Source organism: Panthera leo, chromosome E1 (assembly GCF_018350215.1).
Source record: "Panthera leo isolate Ple1 chromosome E1, P.leo_Ple1_pat1.1, whole genome shotgun sequence".
NCBI lineage: Eukaryota > Metazoa > Chordata > Mammalia > Carnivora > Felidae > Panthera > Panthera leo.
This window is the reverse complement of record NC_056692.1, coordinates 60,493,377-60,515,935: the sequence shown is the minus strand read 5'-3', so window position 1 is coordinate 60,515,935 and position 22,559 is coordinate 60,493,377. Positions and strand designations below refer to the sequence as shown.

Sequence of the window (22,559 nt, the reverse complement as noted above, 5' to 3'; positions counted from 1 at the left end):
GGAGGTCCCATCGGCGCCTGCGCGTGGGGCAGGCGAAAAGAGCCCGGAACCCTGCTTCCTGCCTCGCGTTTCCCGCCGGTGGGGCCGGAGCGCTGCAGTGGGCGCGCCCGCACCGCGGCCGTCGGACTCGGGTCACTATGGCAACGCGGCGGGGCCGGAGGCTGCGGCGGACGGTCGTTCCGGGTGAGCCGCGGACTTGGGCGCCTCGCGTGGGAGGTGCGCTCGTTGCCGCTTTTCGGGTCACCTTTAACGGGTCTGGTTGGAAGCCCCCGAGATTTGGTGGTCCTGGCGGACCCGGGCCGCGGGGCCCCGCACTCTGGGCCGGGGCGGGGGCAGGTGCGCGGGGTGCTGGGCTCGGCCGGGCGCCCCGGGGGTGGGAGTGGGGGGCAGGTCCGCGGGGTCCCGCGCCGCGAGCCGTGCGGTTCCCCCGCAGACCCGCCGCGCCTCGCGGGTTTCGGGCCCTTCGGGTCCCCACAGCGACCCCGGGTGGGCCGTGCAGGTGGGGACGCCGCAGCCCTGCGCCAGCCGTGCGGCGGGTGAGGATGGGCTCAAACCAGGCCGCCTGGCCCAGAGATTTCCCGCCCACCCCCCACCCCCCGCCATTATTTGAGACTTACACAAAAGTTGCACAAGCAGTACAAAGACCATCCCGCACAGATTTTTTTTTTTTTTTTGCAGAGATTCCCCCAAATGTTACGTCTCCTCTTGCGGGCAGGTCGGGGCAGGTCTCGTGGCGCACCCAGGGAATTAGCAGCGCTCCTCCAGAAGCAGGGTTCCTGCAGACTCCGCACGTACGGCTCCATGACTTTACTCTCGAGGATTCCGGTCCTTACTCTTCTGCAGTCTGGAGCGATCCCTGAGTCTTCCTGTCACTTTTTAGGAGCCACCTGTTTTGTGGAATGCTCCTTGGTTTGGGTTTGTCTTAGGTTTCCTCGTGATTAATTACAAGGTGCATTTTTTAATTTTACTTTTATTTTTAAAGTTTATTTATTTTGAGAGAGATGGAGAGCAGGGGAGGGGCAGAGAGAGAGAGAGAATGAGAATTTCAAGCAGGCTCCAGGCTCCGAGCTGTCAGCACAGCGCCCGGTTTTTAAGTAATCGCTGCACCCAGCAAGGAGCTCGAACTGACCCCCCACCCCCTGAGATCAAGAGTCACAGTTCTTCCGACTGAGCCAGCAACGTGCTCCAGGTTGTGCATTTGTTGTAAGAAAGCCTCAACAGCGAAGGTGTGCACTTCCGGTGCGTCTTATCAGGAGGCAGGTGATGCTGCTCTGTCCATTAGTGGTGGCACTTTGGTTAAGTGGCTTAGGTGGTGTCTCCTTTATAAAGTTACTATTTTTTCGTTTGTAAGTAATAAACACCTTGTGGGGAGGTAATTTGAGGCTATATAAATAACTTGTTTCTAACCATACTTTCTACCATTACAAACGGGTGTTTTCTGAAACTATTATTAATCATATTTACCAAATGAAGATTTTTTTTTATTTCCATTATTCTTTCTATATATTAAAGTAGGCTCCACACCTGGCGTGGGGCTTGAACTCACAATCCTGAGATCGAGAGTCGCAGGCTGTACTGACTGAGCCAGCCAGGTGCCCCAAGAACCTTCCCTTCTCGCCATTTTTCTTTGCATTTATGTTGGTATACATGTTTTTACTTTGTGTCTCCCCCCCCCCCACCATTGGTTATAATCCACTGCTATAATTTATTTTGTTGCTGATTTTCCAGATTTGAGCTTTAGGAGGCTTTTCAGGTTGGCTTCCGTGTCCTTTCAGCATGTCCCCCAACATTTTTGAGCCCTTATTTTCTGGCACCACCAGATGTACCAGGCTCATGTTGTGTTTCCTTGACCTGGCCTGAGTCAGTCATTTCTCTAAGGAGCCCTGCTTCCTTTTAGTTCTTTCCTTCTTCTCTTCTTTCTTTTTTTCTTTTCTTTTCTTTCTTAAGATATTTTATTATTTTCAAGTCAGCTCTACATCCAACCTGGGGCTCGAACCTATAACCCCAAGATCAAGAGTTGCAAGCTCCACTGAGTGAGCCAGCCAGGCGCCCCCCCCCCCCTTTTAGTGTCCAAGGAGGTGTTTAGAAACCAAGATCAGGTTGTAGGTATGCTTTATCGCTACTGGAGGGTCGTTGCCTTTTGGGTTTCTCAGTGGGTGGAGCTAGGAAACCTATATTTATTCACACCAGACACATCTGTATCTATTTCTGAGTGTATATATCTGTGTGTATATTAAGGGCTGTGAGTTTATATTGATATCTCCAATTCCAGTTAATTATCCCAAGGTTCATTCTACATTTCTTTTCCTCTCTAAATCTGGTTCCTATTGTCCTCAATGTATTTACTTATCTGCTCAATCCTAGACCACATAAGAAGTAATTTCAGAATTTCTAGTCCATATTTCTGTTAAAAACAAACGTATTAGAGGATGATATTTGCATACAGTTGTTTTGTTTTTATCCTTACAATATATAAAGTTTTTTATGAAGTTATTTTAGTGTATTTTTTAAAATTTTTAAATATTTTTTCAATTTATTTTTGGGAGAGAGAGAGAGAGAGACAGAGTGTGAGTGGGGGACGGGCAGAAATAATTTGAAGTAGGCTCCAGGCTCTGAGCTATCAGCATAGAGCCTGATGTGGGACTCGAACTCACGAACCTCGAGGTCATGACCTGAACCGAAGTCAGGCGCTTAACCCACTGAGCCACTCAGGAACCCCAGGGCATTTTTTTTTTCTAATTTTTTTTTTAATGTTTATTTTTGAGAGACAGAGACAGAGTGCAAGTGGGGGAGGGGCAGAGAGGGAGACACAGAATCCCAAGTAAGCTCCAGGCCCTGAGCTGTCAGCACAGAGCCCAAGGTGGGGCTTGAACTCCCGGACCGTGGGATCAGGACCCGAGCTGAAGCTGGATGCTTAACCAACTGAGCCACTCAGGTGCCCTGTTTTTTTTTGTTTTTTTTTTTTTATGTTTTATTTGAGAGAGTGCACATGTGCGTGAGCAGAGGGAGGGGCAGCGAGAGAGGGAGAGAGAATCCCATGCTGGCTCCGCACTGTCAGCGTGGAGCCCAACACGGAGCTCTGTCTCACAAACCGTGAGATCACGACCTGAGCCGAACTCGAGTCAGTTGCCTAACTGACTGAGCCACCTGGGCGCCCCGTGTTTTTTGTTTTGTATCGTTTGCATTTATATTAATCGTTTGTGATGAGGTTAGATTCAGTTGTTTCTGTTTGTATTTCATTATGGTTTTCTTTAACGTTTATTTATTTTTGAGACAGACACAGAGTGTGAGTAGGAGACGGACACAGAGCATCGGAAGCAGGCTCCAGGCCCTGAGCGGTCAGCACAGAGCCTGACACGGGGCTCGAACCCAGGAACTGTGGGATCATGACCTGAGCCGAAGTCTGACGCCCAAGTGACTGAGCCACCCAGGTGCCCCTGTATTTCATTATGATTTTAAGCTTTGGTATGTAAACCATGCGATTCTCAAAGTCGGCAGCTCTTGGGGCACCTGGCTGGCTCCATTGGTGGAGGCAAATGGCTCTTGATCTCAGGGTTGTGAGTTCAAGCCCCATGTTGGGTGTAGATTACTTAAATAAATAAAGAAAAAAAGTCAGCAGCTCTTAGCTAGAAGATGATTCGGTTTCCCTTTACTTTATTATTTTATTTTTCGTTTACTCGATGTTTGTTTTTGTTTGTTCTGGCACAGGGATTTGGCAGGCGTAAATTCACATAGAAGAGTGCCACATACCCCTCACTCCCCACAAGGGCCACTGGTGGAATTCAGACCTACCCGTGGCTCATCTGCCCTGTTTCAGAGTTTACAAATGGTTGTGGGTGCTGTTTGGCAGTCAGTGAAGGATGGGAAAACAGACTCGCGGTCACAGAGGTGTGATTTTCGTCCATCCCCTAGATATCCTTGAAGATTGCGGGTGCTGAGTGTAGCTCAGGTGGCCCATTCTCGGGGAGCTGGCGTTGAGCCCCCGTATTGCGTGTAGAACAGATGAGCCATCATCTCTGGACTTGCCTTCGAGCACCACAAAAGGTGGTTTGTAAATTAAGCTCGCTAAGTGTACTTCCAACAAGATGGCATTGCTTGATGAGATAGGTCTGAGTTCTTCTGCGTTAGGGACTTCTCTTGCTCGTAGCCGAGTCCAAAGCCGAATGCATCCATCCCGAGCCACAGTCCTTTAGGGGAAGGAGGTAGAGAGAAACCCCCGCTTTGGATGGCTCTCTGCTCGGCCAGTGTGCGTGAACAGCCTGTTCATAAGCGTCTGGTGACCGACTTTTAGCCTTTACAAATGGCCCCTTTGTGTAAATTGTAGAGTCTGTAACTGCTTGTGTTTTAATGAGGTTACACAATGCTTTTCCAATTAGTAATTATCAAATGTTTATTGTAAAAGGAATTGCTTCAAAGTTTTGGTCAGCCGCAGAGGGCGATTAATTCTAATTAATCCTAATCCTGTGTGTGGATTGGGTAACCCCCTGGTTTATCTCCGACGTGTTCTACTCTATCTGGCGGTCTAGGCGAGGGGGAGGGTCTTTGTGGATCAGGAGCATCTTGTCACACTCCTTCCCTGTTCATCCCGCGTCTAGTCACTGTCGGGGAGGTGGGGACACCCCCAGGGCAAGGGGAGCCCCCTGCAGAGCCCACTGCGCTTGGAAAGCCCTTTATCTGCCTGCTGCCTCTTTGTGGTTCATTGGGACTCACCCTCTGTCTTGAACTCCTTCCTCTTAACCGGGGGGCCGGCTGTCAAGCAGACTTGGCACGGACCCCACCTGCAGCTCGGGCGGTCTTTGGCTCTGTCCTAGTTTGTGAGGAGCTGAGGATCTCACTGGAAGCCTCTCCCCCCCTGTGCTGAGTGTGGAAGGCCAGACCCCGGGTGTCGCCCCCCGGCCTCCGACCCGGCTGGCCCGTGTGGTCGGGGTCGCCCGCGGCAGAGCACTGGTGGGGCTCCGGCAAGCGAGTCCCAAACTGGTCCACGCTCCTCGCAGCCCTGTCTTAACACCGGGGCGCATTCAGAGGAACTGATGACTGAGGTCGACTTCCAGATGGGGCTTGTGTCTGTGTGGGACCAACAGGTTTTCTGTGGGTGGGAAACGAGGGCTTTCGCGAGGGGTTGTTTCCATCTTCCTAACACCCGGGGGTCTGCAGTTGCTTTTGTACGACATCTGCCTGAGACCAACGGGTTGGAAAGCTTCGAGTCTTACACATGAGAAGATCGAAGCGATGACGTGACCTGGCGCGTCCCTGCGCCACCCCCGGCTGACCCCACAGGCCCTCCTAGAACACCGTGGATGCCGCAAGCAAAGCCACCTTAACTGTGGGCCTCTCCCTTCTGTGGAGATTTCTTTCTGCCGTTTCCCCAGAAGTTACATGTGGTTCCCCCTGAAAACTGGGTGCTTGTCGGGGACATCTGCTGGCTGACGGGCAGATTGCGTCCACACTCTGAAGCTGTGATGTTTAAAGCCCATTAATGTCAGCCTCGGGGCTATTAGGGTTAGGGTTTCACAGGGCGGCAGGGCGCAGGCTGTCCTGTGATGGGGTAAGGAGGAAAGGGGCACCCGGACCGGTCAGGTTGCTTGTGGGTCCTGAGTGCCATAGAATCTGGCATGCACGGTAGAAGCTGGTCTCTCTAGGGAGGGAGCTGCGGTGGGCAGCAAGGGCCAGGCCCTGTCCCCTCATTCTTCGTTTACTATGCCGAACAAGTTGAACTTTACCTTGCAGGTGGCCAGAGCCACGGGCGTGGTATCATGTGGTCAGCTGGCTGTCTCACAAGAGTAACTCCTGTGGGTGGCTGTGCAACCAGTGCATTTAAGAGGCAGACCTGGTGGCGGGGCCTGTGACACAGGACAGGGCGCTGAGGAGCAGTCTCCAGAAGCAGGGAGGCCTGTTGACCTCGCAGACCGTGGTGTGTTATCTGTGAAGGACCATAGTGGTGACTCATGGGTGCTTGGGGAGACAGTCTGAGTCATCACGGTAGCAGGGGCGTTGTTTACTGGTGTGTGTTTGCTTGAATCCTGATCCTGTCCCTGTGAGTGGGTGCAGTCATGTGGGTGGCCTATGTGTCGGTTTTTGTTGTCAAGACTGCCAGAGCTTTTGTTGTCAAGACTGTCAAGACTCCAGAGCTCCTGGGCCCCACACTGGCCCCTCGCTCATACAGCTCCCCTGCTAGTTGGGGTGTGTGTGTGTGTGTGTGTGTGTGTGTGTGTGTGTGTGTGTGTTGGGTGTTGGGTGTTTTGCGCAGCCAGTAGATAGACAGCGTGGACGAACCCCTAACCGTGGAGGTCGCCAGTTCCACACCAGGGCTCTCCCTGGGCTTTGTGGCCGGCCTGCCGTAACCCCGGTTTCCCCGTGGTCCTGGGAGCCCTCTAGCCAGCACAGGGACCGTGACCTGGCCGGGACGTGCAAGCCTCATAGAGGCCACGCAGAACCCCTTCCTGCTCTTCCCTCGTGGGCTTCCCTGGCCTCTGTGCAGAGTCGCCCCGTGTCCTCAGCCGCTCTCATCTTGCCCCAGGCTGACAGACAGACCATCGGTGCAGTGGCCTTACTGTCTGTCCTACTGTAAAACAGTCCCTGGCACCTACTGAGTGCTAAACAGATACTTTTTGAATGAGTAAATGGATGAATTTAAGAAAGGGAACTGTGTCTGGTGGAATTTTATATTAGCAGCCTCAGTTTTTCGGGTTACACAGTTGTAGCACCTGAAATATAATCGGAGGGGTTGGCTCCTGAATGAAATGAACCGTTGTCGTCACCTTCTGTGTGCTGGGGCTTGGGGCTCAGAACCCGGTCCGAGGTGCCCTCTGCACATCCTAGCTGTCTGCTTGGGGAAGGTGCTTGGCCACTGACTGAACTTGAAGCCAGTAGCTTCCTTTATTACTGAATGAAACACTTTTAAAAGTGAGTCTATAGTTTTTCTGTGATTCATTTATACATCCATTAACACATCTGAAGGGTGAGGGCTGGTGATCGGAGCGTGGGGTGCTTGGGTGTTCGGGATTGAGAGAAACCGTGACCAGGGCGGCCAGGGCAGGCCAGGTGCTTCAGCAGACAGGGGGCCGTTCCCTGTGGTGGAGCCACCTGGGGGTCTGACCCCACCCGGCACATGGCAGCAGGTGCTGGGCTCCAGGGCCTGACGCGTCCCAGCCCTGAGAGAACAGGACTGTGTGGAACGGGAAGCCCTGGGCAGTTAGCCTTTTTGCTTCCACTCACAGGATCCCTTTGGCACCCCTGAGCGAGTGGAGCAGAGGGGCCAGTCCAGGGGTCTTGCAGCGAGAGCCCTGCGTGGTGGCCAAGGTGCGTGGGGAGGAGAGGAAGCGGGAAGTCAAGGCTAATCCCACGTGTTCAGCTTGGGCAGCTGGATAGAGGGGTGCCTTGGAAGGAGCCAAGGAAACTGGGGGGCAGGAGCCTGGGGTGGCGCTCGGGTGGCAGGCAGGTGCTGGATGGGTGTGTCGCAGCCGAGGGCAGGCTGAAGCCGGCTTACTGGGCGAGGCCCGGAGGCCAGCAGGAATGGGGCTGCGGAGGGGCGCCGCCCTGCTCCAGACCCTGCAGGGCGGAGACCTCGGCTGCCCCTGGCGATCATGCCCCTGCCTCCCAGGCCTCCCTTCCGCTCCGGGAGCTCGGCCTGCGTGCGTGCGGGGCCTTTTCCTCCACCAAGCATCCTCTGCGGTTGAACTTGGTTCCGAGTGACTGCCTGGGGTTAGCACGGACCCCGCAGGTTAGGTTCAGGGCTCCGTCCCGCAAGACCGACCCCGCCCGGACGCCTCTACGTCAGAAGACCCCTCGACGACCCCTCTTCGGGTTCAGCTTGCTAGAGCAGCTCACAGAGCTCAGGAACGTTCTTTGTAGCTCCCCAGCATATTCTAAAGGGTATGACTCAGGGACAGCCAGATGGAACGGGTGCGACGGGTGAAGTGTCCGGGAGGCAGACCTTCCAGGCCGTCTCAGGGCACCTCTGTGTGCTCCCCGACCCCTTCGCCGAGGGTTTCTGTGGAGGTCGTCACACAGGCGTGACTGATTGAGCCGTGGGCCATGGGTGATGGGTCGGCCTCCAGCCCCTGTCCTCCCGCTGGAGGGGAAGTTGGGGGGTGGGAGGGAAAGTCCCAGCCCCGTAGCCCCCAGGTTGGCTCCCCCGGCAGCCGGCTCCAGAGTCCCCTCCTAAGCCCAGGGGCGGAGAAACAGAAGATGCCCTTTCACCTGGGATCGTTTCAGGACCTGGGCACAAAAACTAAGCTAACAGCAGCTGCCCCCGTAGCTCCCGGCGCTCGGCGTGGTGAGGGTCTTCGGAGGAGTGTGCCGGGAACCGCGAATGAAGCCAACACGTATTCCTTACTACGTGGCGTATCGCTGGGCCCCGCCGTCTCCACAGCCCTGTGCGGGCCCTCCGGACTCAGCTGCTCCTCTGCCTTGCAGAGTCGCCCCAAGACTGGCTGGGCTGGGACTGGGCCCTGAGGGTTAGGGGCTACGAGGGCCTGTCACACGATGCCGAGAACAGCGTCCCCTCCACAGAGCAGGCCTGTGGGCCGGACCCAGCCTGCGCCGTCCGTGCTCTGAGCCGAGGGGTTGGCGCGGAGCCTGTGTCCCACGGAGCCCTCGACGCCCGCTGCCCTCTGTGGGAGGGGCTGGCCAGCGCCGTCCTGCACGTCTCACTGCTCTTGTAGGAGGACCTTCGTAAGGGAGTCGTTCAGGTCTGGTGTCGGTGCCGAGAAGATACTGGCTTCGCCTGGGAAATCGCCTTGCTTTCTCCTTACCAGACTTGTGGGCCCTGTGCTCGAGCCTGTTCTTGGTACTTTGTCCTCCGTCGTCTGAGACGCGCTGGTTGCGTGGCCTCTGTTGCCCGATTTTGATGGTTATCACGTTTTCCCCTCTCCCTTTCTGTGTCCTAAGCACTGTTCTGTGAGCTCAGCTGACCTGTGCTCAAAACCTGGGCGAGTGTCTCCACTGTTGGCTGGGGTGGCTGAGCACATAGCACCCATTTCCTGTGAAAGGCACGTTATTTCTGGGGTCCTGACAGTATTTGGGGATTTTCCAATACCGGCCAGGACCGTTTTGACAGTTTCTCTTTTACTGTTTCTTTCCTTCCTTCCTTCCTTCCTTCCTTCCTTCCTTCCTTCCTTCCTTCCTTCCTTCTTTCTTCCCACTTGTAGCCAGAATTACTGTCAAACTCCACTCACTGGGCCAGAGACCCGTGTGGTGGTAGCAGCAGACGTGCCCCTCAGGCAGCGTGCTACCAATGCTTGTGAATTTATTGGCTTTTTTTTTCATTCTGTTACCAAAATGTTATAGTAACAGATTGGGTTACATGGATAATTTTTTGTTGGTGGTTTTTGTTCTTAGTAACTTCAGGAGTGAAGTGAACTTCGTGCCCCCCAAAAGTAGCATTGCTGATTTAGCGTTGCTGCCCAGAGAGCGGTAGCTTGCTTAAGAATTCTAGAGTTACCGTAAAGAAAACAAAAAGCAGTAAGTAGCCCCTTCAGTTCTCCTGTTTCTGAGTTTGTCGGTGTTGCCTATATGCTGACCAGGGTCGACCGGTGTTGATGCCGTGGGGACCGCTTCAGGCGTGGCTGCATTGTAACCTCTGTGACCCCCTTTCCGAGTGTCACCTCAGGCCTCTGAAGTCCCGCCCACTGTCCCTCTCCCCCAGTCCGACTGAGCCACCCAGGCACCCCCGTTTTAGATTCTTTGGGATGACAGTGGTACTCCAATGTCACTTCTGGATGCCTGCCTGGAATGCTCCCGGCCCTTCTGGAAAGGTGTTGTCAGAGAAGGGCTGCTGTCTGTCCCCAGGGTGACAGTGGCCCTTGGGCCCAGCCTGCCTACCCTCTGGGCTCGCTGTGAGGCCTCCGGCCTGTTCCTGTAGGTCGAGGCCCGGAGCACCACGTGGTTTTACGCGTGGGCATCCACCCCTTCTCTGCCAGGTGATGCGCCCTCAGCGGTCTGTGTGGCCTCGGGCTCACCTGGTGAGGGGCAGCCCTTGCCCACACCTCCCACGCAGCCCCGCGGCCCGTCCTTGGCAGAGACGGAGGAGCGAGAGGTCTTAGACGCTTAGAGCAGTTTGACGAAGGAGCTTTATGCTGTGGACTCTGAATGTTAAAGACTCGGACTTGTGTGTTATATGCCTTTGTTTTTTCATCTTCTTTTCCTCCGGCGCTTTATTTTTATTGTGTTTCAGAGAAGCGCCACTCCGCGACGGATTGGAGATAAGAGAGCAGAGGAAGCTGCTCGAGTGCGGCGGGGGGAGCGTCCCCCGAGCGGAGCCGTGTGCGCGACGGGCGGGCCGCTGGCTCTCGGAAGCTTCTGGGCTCCAGTCCTCGCTCAGCTCCCTCGCTGCCTCGTTTTCTCATCTGCAAAGTGGGAGAGCGCTTCGCGAGCCTGTCCAAAGGACCTGGCTCTCGTCGGTGAGCGGCCGGTCCCCGTCTTCCCTTCCTCGGTGGTCCTAGACGCCCTGCCCCGCTCCCTCTGCTGCAGGGTGAGGATAGGGTAGAAAGGGCCCTTCGGAAGGTACGTGTGACCGACCGCACAGCTGCTCACTGGCCCCGAGCGTCCTCCCGCTCGGCGACAGCGGTGCCACAGATGGGGATCTGAGGGGGCGCGCGGCGGAAGGACGGCCAGAGCCCCTGACTCTGCGCCCCCTCCCCCGCCGCAGCTGCCCCGATGCTGCCGCCGCCCTCGGAGCGGGCCCCGGGCCAGCTGCTGGCTCGCAAGGAGGAGGAGTGGAGGGCGCTGCGGGCCCACCGCTGCCAGCTGCAGGAGGCCGCGCTGCAGGACGCGCACAGCCAGCTGCACGAGGCGCAGGGGGCGCTGCGGCGCCTGCGGGAGGACTTCGTCTACAACCTGCAGGTGCTGGACGAGCGGGACCGCGAGCTGGAGCGCTACGACGCCGCGTTCGCCCGGGCCCGGGCCCGGGAGGAGGCGCGGCAGGCGGAGGTGAGCGAGCTGCGGGTGGAGGCGGCCCGGCTGAGGCGGGCGCTGGCCAGCGAGGCCCGGCGGCTGGACGACCTGCAGCGGCGGCACCAGCTGAACTTGGAGGAGCACCGGCTGGAGCTGGAGCGCGCGCACAGGTGAGGCGGCCCCGCCCCGCGGCGCGGTGGGGGGGCGAGCGGGACACTGCTTGAAACGCTGGCCGTTTTCTCCACGGATGACAAATCTGTATCGTTTCAATAAAAGCTGTTCGAGTTCGTGGCTGTTAATGATGCAAAATACGTTTCAATCCCCAAACTCCGTGAGCTCACTTGAGACAGGCTGACCAGGAACCCAGCTCGGCTCAGAGGGTCCCGTTGGCTGGGCCCCCCGGGAGGCCGCTCACTGTCACACGCTCGTCACGGCTGCTCCCCGGCTCCCCAGCGGGAAGGCAGATACGACCGGCCTCATTTAAAAATCTGGTGTCCTTCCCCTGATTTCAGCGTGTACGTTCGTGATGTCATGTTAACACTTGGGGTCCACCTCCCTGGTGTGCGCGTGTGCGTGCATGTGTGTGTGTACACGCGAGAGTGTGTTGTGTGTGCACAGAGCGGTGGGCCGCATCCTGCAGGTTCTCTTGTCACTGAATGGGGTCCTAAATAGCGGTTTGTTTTTTTAAGTTTATTTATCTTGAGAGAGAGAATACACACGAGTGTGCGAGTAGGGGAGGGGCAGAAGGAGAGAGGGAGACAGAATCCGAAGAATCCGAAGCAGGCTCCAGGCTCTGGGCTGTCAGCACAAAGCCCAACGTGGGGCTGGAACTCACGAACCGCGAGATCGTGACCTGAGCCAAAGTCGGAGCTTAACCCACCGAGCCCCCCAGGCGGCCCCTGAATAGTTTCTCACGTTGTTACGTACGTGCTTAAAGCACTTGTTAAAAAATCACAACAGTAAGGAAATTCTTGTCATGACCATGACTTGTACCGTGAGGTGAAGATGGTCCGGTGAGAAGGAAAAGCTGCCGGAGGTGTCCGTTGTGTTCCCTCCAGGAGAGCTCGCTTTTACGCCCACAAAGTCGTGTCCCGCACACGCTGCCCACAACCTGCCCGTGGTGGATTCCCGTCTATCCGGGAAGCTGTTCTTCGTGTCATGCGCTGAGCTCTGCCACATCTTTTCAGATGGCTCCCTGGCCCTCTTAGTGGATTCTGGGCCTGTTCGTTCCGGGCTCCGTGGCAGGTTGGGCGTGAGGGGAGGAGACTGGCCCGCAGGCTCTGTAACAACAGCCTCCTGTAACAACACACGGGCACGGTTTCCAGGGTCCCGAGAGGGAAGCCTGGAAGCCCGGAAGCCCGAGGTGTTCGTGGCCCTCTGCTGATTCTCCCAGCTCCGACGCAGCGTGTGAGGAGGCCCGCCATTTGTTCAGGCGGCGTGGTGCGTGATGTTCACAGCCCACGCCACCTCACTGGGGGGCCAGGGAACAGAGATGCGGAGTTCGGCCAAGGTCAGCGTCCCCCGGAGCCGGGGAGGGGCCCCATAACCTGCACCTGCAGGATGGATGTTGGCATTCTGGCCGTTCTCCAACTTCATCGTTAAAAATTACACCGTGATGTACCTGTAGCATGAGTGGCAGGTGCTTTTGACGTTGTGACACGTGGGCCAGCTTGCCCTCCGTGGACACGCTGATTTTCAAGCATCCTTCTTGGAGTGCCGTACATTTTATTATTTTTTTAATGTTTATTTATTTATTTTCTGAGAGAGACACATGGGAGGGGCAGAGAAAGAGGGAGAGACAGAGAATCCCAAGCAGGCTCCCCGCTGTCAGCGCAGAGCCCAGTGTGGGGCTCGGTCCCAAGAAACGTGAGATCACGACCTGGTCCAAAATCAGGAGTCGGTCACTTAACTGACCGCATACCAGCCAGGCGCCCCGAGTGCTCTACATTTTAAAGTGTCTCCTCGGGTCATTTATTTGCCCATTCTTTTTTTCTTTCTGTCTTTCTTTTCTCTGTCTCTCTCTTTTTTTTTTTTTTTGACAAATTTGAGACATCATCCATGACTTCTTCCAGTACATTTCAGCTCTCCTCTTTTCCCTCCATTCTGGGACTCAGTGGCACCAACACTCAGCTTTTGTGGCTGTCCCTCAGCTCCCTGGGCTCTGCTCATGTTTTCCAGTCTGTTTCTCTGTGTTATTTGACGGGGTGATCTCTGTTGTTCTGGTTTCAAGTTCATGGACTCTTTTCTCTGTCATGTTGTCACATTCACTCGGCCGTTAAGCCGCCCGGCGAACCTTCTGTTCGGTTACGGTACCTCTTCGTCCTCAGTTTCTGTTTGATTCTTTGTGAGTTTTTCTCAGGCTGCACTAAACTGCTTGTTGGAGCGCCTTAAATAATTAATGGCTGCTCTAAAGTCCTTCTTAGAGAATTTGAACATCTGTGTCATGTTGGTGTCAGCACCTGTGACTGCCTTTTCTCTTCCTGGTTCGTGGTGCCTTTTGCTTGTGACTGGACACTTCGGGAATTGTGCCGTGCGACTCTGGACTCCATCCCAGGCTCTCTGTGCCAGCGGTGGCCCGTGCGGTGTGTAGCACGCGGGTCCCGTGGACTCTTCAGCAAGACTTCTGTTAACGCCGCAATGTTTGCATAGTGAGAAGAACGGCGAGATCGACCAGCAGCGGGAGCAGTATGAAAACCTGAAATGGAGGCTGGAGAGGAAGCTCGAGGAGCTGGATGGTGAACTTGCTCTGCAGAGGCAGGTAGGACGTTCGACCGCGGCCCCGTCTCGGCTGCCGCCTGGAAACCGAGTTGTTGAGGGAAAGTCGGCCTTTTTGTTGACTGTGTGGTATCCATGGGGTCTACGTTGAACTACTGGGGCAGATTTCCATTCTGGGGTGGGCTGGGGGATGTGGCGGGCGTCTGAACCTTCGTCTGTAGTGACTCCCTGGGTGTCTCTGTCCTCACAAAAGGATACACGTTGTCGCCCTTATTTATTTTAGAAAAAAGTATCGAAGAGTTAAAATTTGAGTTACTTACTGTAGAAGAGAGCTGGGGACTCACAGCGCGGTAACTGTATTTCTTTTGGGGAAAACCATAGGTGGCCAATCCTAAGTTTCGCCAGAGTTGTGCCGGCTGGCAGGTGGCGCTTGAGCCTGTCGCCACGGTTTCCCCTCCGTGACACTGAAACCCAGCCTGCACGTCTGACGGACTCAGCCGCGTTGGGGTTTGGCCGGAGGGGCCCGTTCTCACTCGTGGAGCCGCGTGGGTGCAGGTGCTGGGGTGACAGGCCCCCTGGTCTCCACGGAGCACGTGCTGAGCTGCTGTCCTGAGAGCCACAGCAGTGTTCATGGAAAGTGCATCCACGAAGGTCCTTGTGCTCCTCACGGCAGGGACACGGTTTTGACCAGAATTTTACAGGTGGGGGACTGAGCCCAGAATCAGTGACCAGCCTGCCCGGGATCCTCTTCATACACGGCACGGATGTCATATGAGTTCAGGATGTCTCCGGGGTGTGAGCTCTTACCACTGTTCTCCTGCCCTGGGATTGCTCTTGTCGGGGAGCCAGAACTCCTGTCCCCTCAAGGGTCCTCTACTTAAAGTAAGAGTCAGATTGACATGAGACGGGTTAAGAGGAGAAAACCAAGTGTAACAGGCATGCGTACGGGGAATCCACACGGACAGGGAAATTCCAGAGACCCACCAAAATGAGATATATACGTCATTCTGAACTAAGGAGAAAGAGCTTTTGAAATCTCCTGCAGAGGATTTCTTTTAGAGTTTTCTGGAACTAAAGAACTTTGTCCATTATGGATGGATTTGATTTTGGAAACGGCTCAAGTTGTTAGGGCACGAAACTGGGGCCCGAGCAGCGGGATGAAGGAAAGAGCAGTCGTGACTTCACCGGGAGGTGAGGAGGTTTCCTGAGTCAGCACCAGGGTCACGTCCAGAGGAATTTCCAAAGGGCCCTGGGCAGTGGTGGGCCGTCCCAGTTGGCAGGCAGGCACTCAGCGGCCCCTGGAGGCAGCGATGACCCTGGGGAATGGTGGTCGGCTGGGCCGGGCCTCTGCTGTGACCCAGGCAGGCTCTGGCTCCAGCTCCCCCGTCAGTCAGGAGGGCCCCTCACAGCCATGGGGAACGCTGGTTTTCCTACCGGCCCTACTTCTGGAAGGAGGAAAACGATGTTTAAACTCCCCAGCTCTGGTGTTGCACCCAAGGTGGCTGCTGGGAATGTGGTAGCATTTGTCTAACGTGGTTCTGGAACAGTCTGAGCCCATGCGGGTTCGCGGGGAGCGGGATGCCTTTGCTTGACCCCAACTCTGGTTGACCCAGGCTCTTACGTGCTCATTGGCTTCAGGGTTTCCTGTCTCTTGTTTCTAAGGATCTGTGTCCATTATTGACTTGTCAGAAGGTAGAATTGATTCAACGGTGATAATGGTTTTTCTCCTGAAAAATGAAATACAAGATAAAGGGAACTGAGTTGGTCTGTTTGACTCTTACTGTACCCGCGAGTTGTAGGCAGTGGGCTGAAGGGAAGCTTTTTTTCTTTTTTCCCCCTGTGTTGGTTAGCATCACAGGATTAGAAGCCACTGGAGTAGAAATGGAATGATTGATTTATTCGTTCATTTAGCAAAAAAAAAAATTGTTTTTAATTTTTTAAATGTTTTTTATTTTTGAGAGAGAGAGAGAGAGAGAGAGAGAGAGGGGCAGAATCCGAAGTAGACTCCAGGCTCTGAGCTGTCAGCACAGAGCCCGGTGTGAGGCTCGAACCCATGAACTGTGAGATCATGACCTGAGCCGAAGTCAGATGCTTAACCTACTGAGCCACCCAGGCGCCCCAACAAATATTTTTTTAACACGAACCGTGTGCTAGGCGTCCTCCCGGGCCCAGAGTTAGGGTGTGGGCGAGCTGGCCCTCCATGGGGCGAGATGGACACCTGAAGGGTGTAGTCTCTGGTGGAATGTCCCAAGGGTGTCACCTGCATGACACAGTGAGGCAGGCTGGTGGGGCTGGCCTTTTTAAGGAGGGCGGTCAGGAAGAGGGCTTGTTAGCAGAAGTCTGCCAGTGGCAAGGTGTGTGGAGGGCGCACCTGGGGGCCTGGGGCAGGCCTTCAAGGTCGAGGGGGGCTGAGGTGCTGGTGGCCGTGTAGGGCTCACAGGCAGCAGCCCTGGGTAGAACGCCAATGATGTCAGGCTGCGTGGGAGGTGGCTCCTGGATGTCCAGGCCAGTGTGTTGGGTAAGAGGGGACTTTGCACTCCGGAGGTCAGCATGGGGAGGCCACGAGGTACGAGCTGGGAGCCTGGGGCATTGCCAAAGGGCAGGTGTAGACCAGGGAGCCTGGGCAGAGCCTTCAGGGGGAGGATGGGAGGTGAGGGGCCTGTCAGGGAACCAGCAGGAGAGTGGGCGCTCTGGAGCAAGAGGAGGGGTGAGAGTAGGTGTGCACCGTTCTGGGGGCTGGGCGAAGGGTCCTTGTCACCCGGGCCAGAGCTCCGCCGCGTGACCCAGCCCCCCACAGCCCGCAGAACTTTGAGCGGAGACCAAACGCTTCGTGGTCTTGTAATATGTTAGGAGGAAAGAATCCCAAATGATTTTTGTATTCTGGTCCCGGTGAGTGTTACTCACGTGACTTCTCATACATCGTTTTGCTTTTCAAAGGATAAAAAGAGTGAAGCATGCTTTCCATTGTACTTCTCTGAGTGTCTCTGAGGCTCCCGCTGACCTTCCGAGATCCAGGGATCCAGCGTGGGCACGTCGCTGGGCAGGTGTGTGGCCCCCGCCCGCCTCCCCGGGAGACGGCGGACCAGGGAGGTGGCAGGTGTGGCCACACTGTCAGGCCGGCTTCAGCCTCCTCCCAGAGCCTCCTTTGCGTAGCCGAGTCTGTCCAGGTCTCTTCAAGAGCAGGGTCACTTGGGGTCCTGCTTGCTGTGCTGTGTTGTCTGCGCGCTTCTCCGCGGGGATGGGCTTCACGGGCCCGACGTCACCTCTGCTCTGACCACAGGGCTGGGCCAGGTCACCGTGAGGTTTCAGGGCAGGAGAGACCAAGATGAACTGCGGTTTTCTGCATCAGCCCAGTCTGCTTCTCCTCAGTGTGGCTTCAGCATCCATGTTCTCCCGGGGACCGAGCACGTCCACGCCTCTGGTCCACGGGCAGGTGGACCCTGCGGGGCTGTCTCTTCCCCTGAGACCGTTGGGAATGGACAGTAAGAGACGAAAGACGGAGAGAACCGTGCAGTGGAGGGAGCGGAGGGGCCTCGGCTGGAGAAGCAGCAGCCCGCGGGGAGGGGCTGTTGGGAACGTGGCGCGGGGAGCTCAGGCCCCACGTGTGGTGGGGGCTGGCCTGGCGTCAGCCGGGGGTCTGTGTACGGGCAGCCACCCCCACGTGTGCAGGCGGAGCAGCCAGCGGGTAGGAGCTCGGCACACTTCTCCGCGACGACGTGGAAGTGCCCATCCGGGGAGAAGGCAGGCCGCGGGCGTGGACCCTGGTGCCTGCGGTGTGGGGCGGACAGGTGGGACCCCCATCCGGCGACAGTGCCCCGGTCGGCCCAGCGATTTACATACGGTACGTGCACCCGTGCAAGGGCCGAGACAGAAGCCCCCGTCACCTGCGGTCCCAGCGTGCGCCCTCGTGGTCAGTGAGCACCACTCTGGCCCCAGCGAGCGTGGGTCTGCTTCCTGCCGTCGCGGGGACGTGTGACTGTACCGGCCGGCTCCTCACCCGCGCGTGGACGTTTCAGACATTTGTGTCATTTCCACTCTGAGGCCATTAAGAATAAAGTTGCTGTGGCCGTGCTTGGCAGGCCTGCATTTATTTGGGTAAATAACTTGGGAGTAGAGTTTCTGGCTTGTGTGCTAGGGGAGTATTTGACTTTGGGAGAAATCACCGACCTGTTTTCCAAGACGTTTGTACCATTTTATGTTCCTCCCAGCGCCAGCAGATTAGAGTTTTCGCCGCTCTGCGTCCTTGTCGGCACAGAGTATTTTCAGCTTTTTTTTCCCATTTCAGCCATTTTAGGGGCGAGTCGTGGTGTCTTGTGGGTTTCATTTTCTTGTCCTCGGTCGATGTTTATGCATCTTTCCGTGTGTTCGTTGGCCGTTAATATATTTTTGTGTGTGAAGCGTCTGTTCACCTTTTTGCCCTTTTTAAAAGGTGGATTATTTGCCATCATGTGATTGATTTGTTAGAGTTCTTTATATATTCTGGAATCAAGTTCTTAGGTACATATATTACAATTTTCTCCCATTCTGGGCCTGGTGTTTTCCTTTCCTTAACAGTGTCTTATGAACAGCAGGTGATATAATTTTGATGACATTCTAGTGAGCTGCTTATATTTCTTTTTTTTTTTTTTTAATATGTATTTATTTTTGAAAGCGAGAGAGCGTGCGCAGAGGGGAGGCAGGGGTGGGTTGGACAGAGGATCCGAAGTGGGCTCTGTGCTGACAGCTGGGACGTTTGAGAATTGCCAGCCGCATGGAAAAGGAGCTGAGAAGAACAGGGAAAATGACCCTGAAGAGAACAGAGATGATTGCTGAGTCACTGGTCCTGTAGCCCGCCACCGTGTGCCCACTTCAGATGTGAGGCTCCTGGGCGGTCAGCAGGAGGCATCCGGCCCAGGCTGGACGTGCCCACGCACGCATCTGGTTGTCCTTGCCGGCCTCGATGTCCATTGACCAACCAGTGATTCTGTGACTCCCTCCCCCTGCCCTTCAGCCGGTCCAGAGTGGGGTGAGGACAGGGTCAGCCACTCCTCCTGATGTGTCGTAGTTTTCAGGGTCTCAGGGTGCGTTGTGGGGGCTTCCCGTGATTAGTGCCACCAGAGATGTGTTTTGCATCTGAACCCAAGAACAAGATGCTGGGAGGAAGGGCCAATCACAGATCAAGAAAGAATTCTGACAATTAAAAGTATATTTAAAGAAATTAACTCAGAATATAGACCAAAAAAGACAAAATCTGGGAGAAGATCTAAGAGACGTGGAGGGTAAATCAGGATGTCCAATTCAGTGGTCACATTCCAGAAACGTACAGTGGAAACCAGGAAGGGGAGACTATTGAGATGGCCCGGTCGCTTCTCAGGACAGGGACTTGAGAACAAAAGGCCTGCAGGGGCCCGAGCAGCAAGTGGGAGGTGTTTCAGAGGCATCTGGAAACCCACAGAGGGGACACTGGACACAGCCTGTCCCGCTTCCCAGCTGCGGCTGAGGACGGCAGATGGGTCTGCCCACGCAGGGGCGGGGAGACTCCTGCAGATGCCAGGCTCCGGGGAGTCTCCGGGGAGTCTCCGGGGAGCAGCTTTGCGGGCCCGGCCTGTGGCCGAGGGCTCCACCTGCAGCCGCCTCCATTCCCTTCCAAGTTCAGAACGGTGGGAACCAAGAGATTGGGGCTGGAGAAGGCCTCCAGGAGGATGGGGCCCTGAGCTGGCAGCCTCCTGCTCCTCGAGGGCTCCGCTGGAGCCGGTGGGCCTGGTCCAGGCTGGGGCTGGGCTTTCAGCCCCCCGGAGGGGCGGAGGGGCGGAGGGGCGGAGGGGCGGAGGGGTGGAGGGTCTTCCCCGCAGGAGCGCACCCCAGAGGAAGGGGCTCGGGAGCCCTGGCGAGCACACAGGGGCCCGTGAAGAGCAGCCCGGGCAGAGCGTTGAGCCTGGAGAACGAGAGTCCGTCACGCTGCCCGAGTGGACGGCACTAAGGGGTGGGAGGGAACAGAGTGGCATGAGGGGAAGGGAAGGGCACGGTAGCCGGAAGTCCCGGAGAAACAGCGGGCTGCCCATCTGAACCAGGCTCACAGCTCACTGGTGGTGCACAGTGAGTGTTCTGGCCTCATGATCCTCATGATGCCGCAGCGATGTTTTAGGTTCAGCCTGTGGGGGGAGCTTGGGGGACAGGAGGCGGCCTCCTTAGGACCGTGGTTGCCACGTCAGGACGTGTGGGATGGGCCTCTCTACTGCCCATCCTGGCGAGGAGCCAGCAGAGAGCACAGGACGCGGGCGGGCTCACGGTGGCGTGGGTGTGCTACGTGGAAACGCAGCGGGAACCACCCGGAAAGCTGTCGGCAGCGCTGCGCCCGTGCAGGGGCAGGATGAGCGGACCGGGGTCCCCGTGCCAAGCCCCCGGCGGGTCTTTGTCTGTGTGCCCCCAGGACAGGCCCAGTGGCTCAGCGGGTGCTCACGTCCGTCGAGGCAACCTGACACCACGGGCCCGCTGAGGTGCTTTAGACGAGCGTGACAGGCCGTGTCTCCGATGCTGGCGTGGCGCCCCTGCCACCGGGGAGGATCTCTGCGTCCTGCCGGCTTCGGGCCCGCCTGCCTGGCGCCTGGCCGTGGCCGTGATTTCTGCTTGGGTACCGCCGCCTCTTCTCACCGCAGTCCCTTCCTGATTCAGGAGCTGCTGCGGGAGCTGGAGTCCGAGACGCAGAAGAGGGAGCACGAGTTCCGCCTGCAGGCTGACCGCATGAGCAACGAGGTCCTGACACACGAGCTCAAGGTGCGGCGGCCCTCGGGCCGTGACAGTTCCCGCTCGGGAGCAGGGAGGCCGCCTCTGGGCCGGGCGGCGGGGGTGATGCCACAGGAGGGCTGGCGCCACTGCTCCGGTTGCCCCTGCCTGGGGAAGTGGGCTCCCACCCGGGTAGGCTGTCCCCCCGATCCCCGCCAGACCCCCCGCCATCCACCTGTGTGCTCCACGAGCTCGGCTGGGCCGGTGGGGGTGGTGGTGCGCATCCTTTTCGGGCGGAGGAGGCCAGGCCAGTGGTTGGGGTCCGTGTGCGGCTCTTGCCCCCGGCCGGGGTGCTGGCCGCCCTTCCTGAACGTGGGTTCTTTAACACACCAGCCAGGTGCTGCTGGGGCACACTAGCGTGCACGCCCGGCCTTTGGCACGGACGCAGGGACCGGCCCTGAGGGAGTGGGAGGTGGCGTGGGGGAGCGGGAAGCAGGGCTGGCACCTGGCCCGAGGCCGCCACCCGTGTGGGTTACACCGCGTGGGCGTTCAGCAGGTGCCTGTGAGAGACCCCTGCCGTAGTGCCCAGTGAGGGTCTTCCCAGGCCGCCAGCCTTCCCACGGTGCCGCGGTCCAGGGGGCAGCACCCAGTCAGCCAGGGGCCCCGAGAACTCTGGCAGCTCTGCGTGGCTGTGTCTAGGCCGGGCAGGGCCCAGCCCAACCTCACCGTCTGGCCGGGACCCTAGCTCTTCCCTTAGTGCCAGCCGCGCCCCCCCCCCCCCTCCAAGGGGCACCTCTGCATGGGTACCGCAGCCCCACCCCCAGAAGGCCCCACAGGGACCCTCACGAGGCCGCCTGGTGACTTCTAGGAGTCCCGGGCCAGACAGCAGGCAGCACACGCAGGGCCGCACCCTGGGCTCCGCGGTGGGGTGGGCGCTGCCGTCAGCGGAGGGCGGCAGGGGTGGTGGGGCCGGGGACACGCACGTTGCAGGCCCGCCCCTCCCCCGTCTGCCCTGCGGGGCTGTTACACAGGCCGCGGCTGACACACACCAGCTGATCGGGGCGCTGCAGCCGTTACGTCACCCGCAGCTTACGGCTGAGGAGACCGAGGCCCCGCAAGGTTCTTCTAAGATGGAGCGTGTGGGGAGCGCGGTCTTCCACTCTCCACCTGAGTGCTGGATTCGAGTGTTTAGTATTCACCGATGAGGCAGGAAGCCAGGTGCGACCGTAGCATTGTGCCGGCGCCAGTGGGCCGCGGGCCCGCCCAGGTGGCCGCGCTGCCCCGCCCGTTCGCTGCGCGCTCCTCACGCGTGAGCACGGCCTCGCGGTTTTGTCGCCTCTTGGATCGTGAGGTTTCTTCTCTTTCCTCAGGTTGTTCCAGTTTCGGCCTCATTTTGGATTCTCTCTCCCTCGAAGGTTAAACTGTTGGACAAGGAGCTCGCGGCCCTGAAGGAAGCTGCAGCACGGGCCGCGGAGTCGCTGCGGAGCGCCGAGGCCGCGAACTCGGAGCTGCGGGACCAGCTGCAGCGCGGCGGGCAAGAGCTCAGGGACCTGGCGGCGGCCAAGGACGCACGGTGCGGAGCCGCGCCTGCCTCCTGGGGCCGGGCCCGCGGTGGGGGGGGGGGGCGGGGGCCCCGCTTTTCCCGCTAACGTTTCCTCCGCCTCAGGATCAAGGACTTAGAAGGCCAACTTCACTCGGAGCAGCGGGCCAGGAAGAAGGAGGAGGAGGCGTTCAGGAGGAAGTGAGTGTCCGCCCTGGCGCGCGGGGTTGGGTCCAGGCGGAGGCTGCCGTCAACCTGGGCCGTCTGGCCTTTGAACTCACTGCTCGGGATTTTCTCAGTGGTGCTCAGGCTTTTTGGCGTTTGAAAACTTTTAAACTTAAAAGTCGTGTTGACCAGTTTGTTAATTTTAGATCGCAGCAACAAACGTCACTGTAGCGATAAGGGCGCCTCTCGTTTTCCTTGCGGCCCCGCGCCCTCTGGCTTCTCAGGAGCCCCCTCTTCCTGCCGAAACGCTGATCGCTTACCTCGGTGTGGGCCGTGCGCCCCCCGCTGCCTGCCGGGCGTCGGGGTGGCCCAGTGGGTAGGCGGCGAGCCCCCTGGGGCAGCGACCCTAACGAAGCGCTCGGTGGCCCGCCCAGGCTGAGGCGTGTGAGGCCAGCAGGACGAGGAGGGCGCAGAGAAGGCACAAGGCTTCTGGGCGAGCCCGTGCCCTCGGGAGCAGCCCGGGCGAGCCCGAGGGGGCAGCGTG

General features: G+C 57.6%; 1 protein-coding gene across 10 annotated transcripts in view; it reads left to right on the top strand.

The window, feature by feature from the left end:
• Window positions 1-22,559, top strand: part of CCDC57 (coiled-coil domain containing 57) — a 101,838-nt gene continuing 79,279 nt past the window's right edge. For 2 of the 10 annotated variants that reach the window (XM_042917196.1, XM_042917188.1), the window contains exons 1-7: window positions 13-183; window positions 10,175-10,400; window positions 10,649-11,063; window positions 13,543-13,651; window positions 20,260-20,361; window positions 21,726-21,883; window positions 21,977-22,051. In XM_042917196.1, coding sequence (XP_042773130.1) covers window positions 10,657-11,063; window positions 13,543-13,651; window positions 20,260-20,361; window positions 21,726-21,883; window positions 21,977-22,051 — 851 coding nt within the window. In that variant the 5' untranslated portion in view covers window positions 13-183; window positions 10,175-10,400; window positions 10,649-10,656. The other 8 variants (XM_042917192.1, XM_042917191.1, XM_042917189.1 and 5 more) reach the window with 8 other exon arrangements.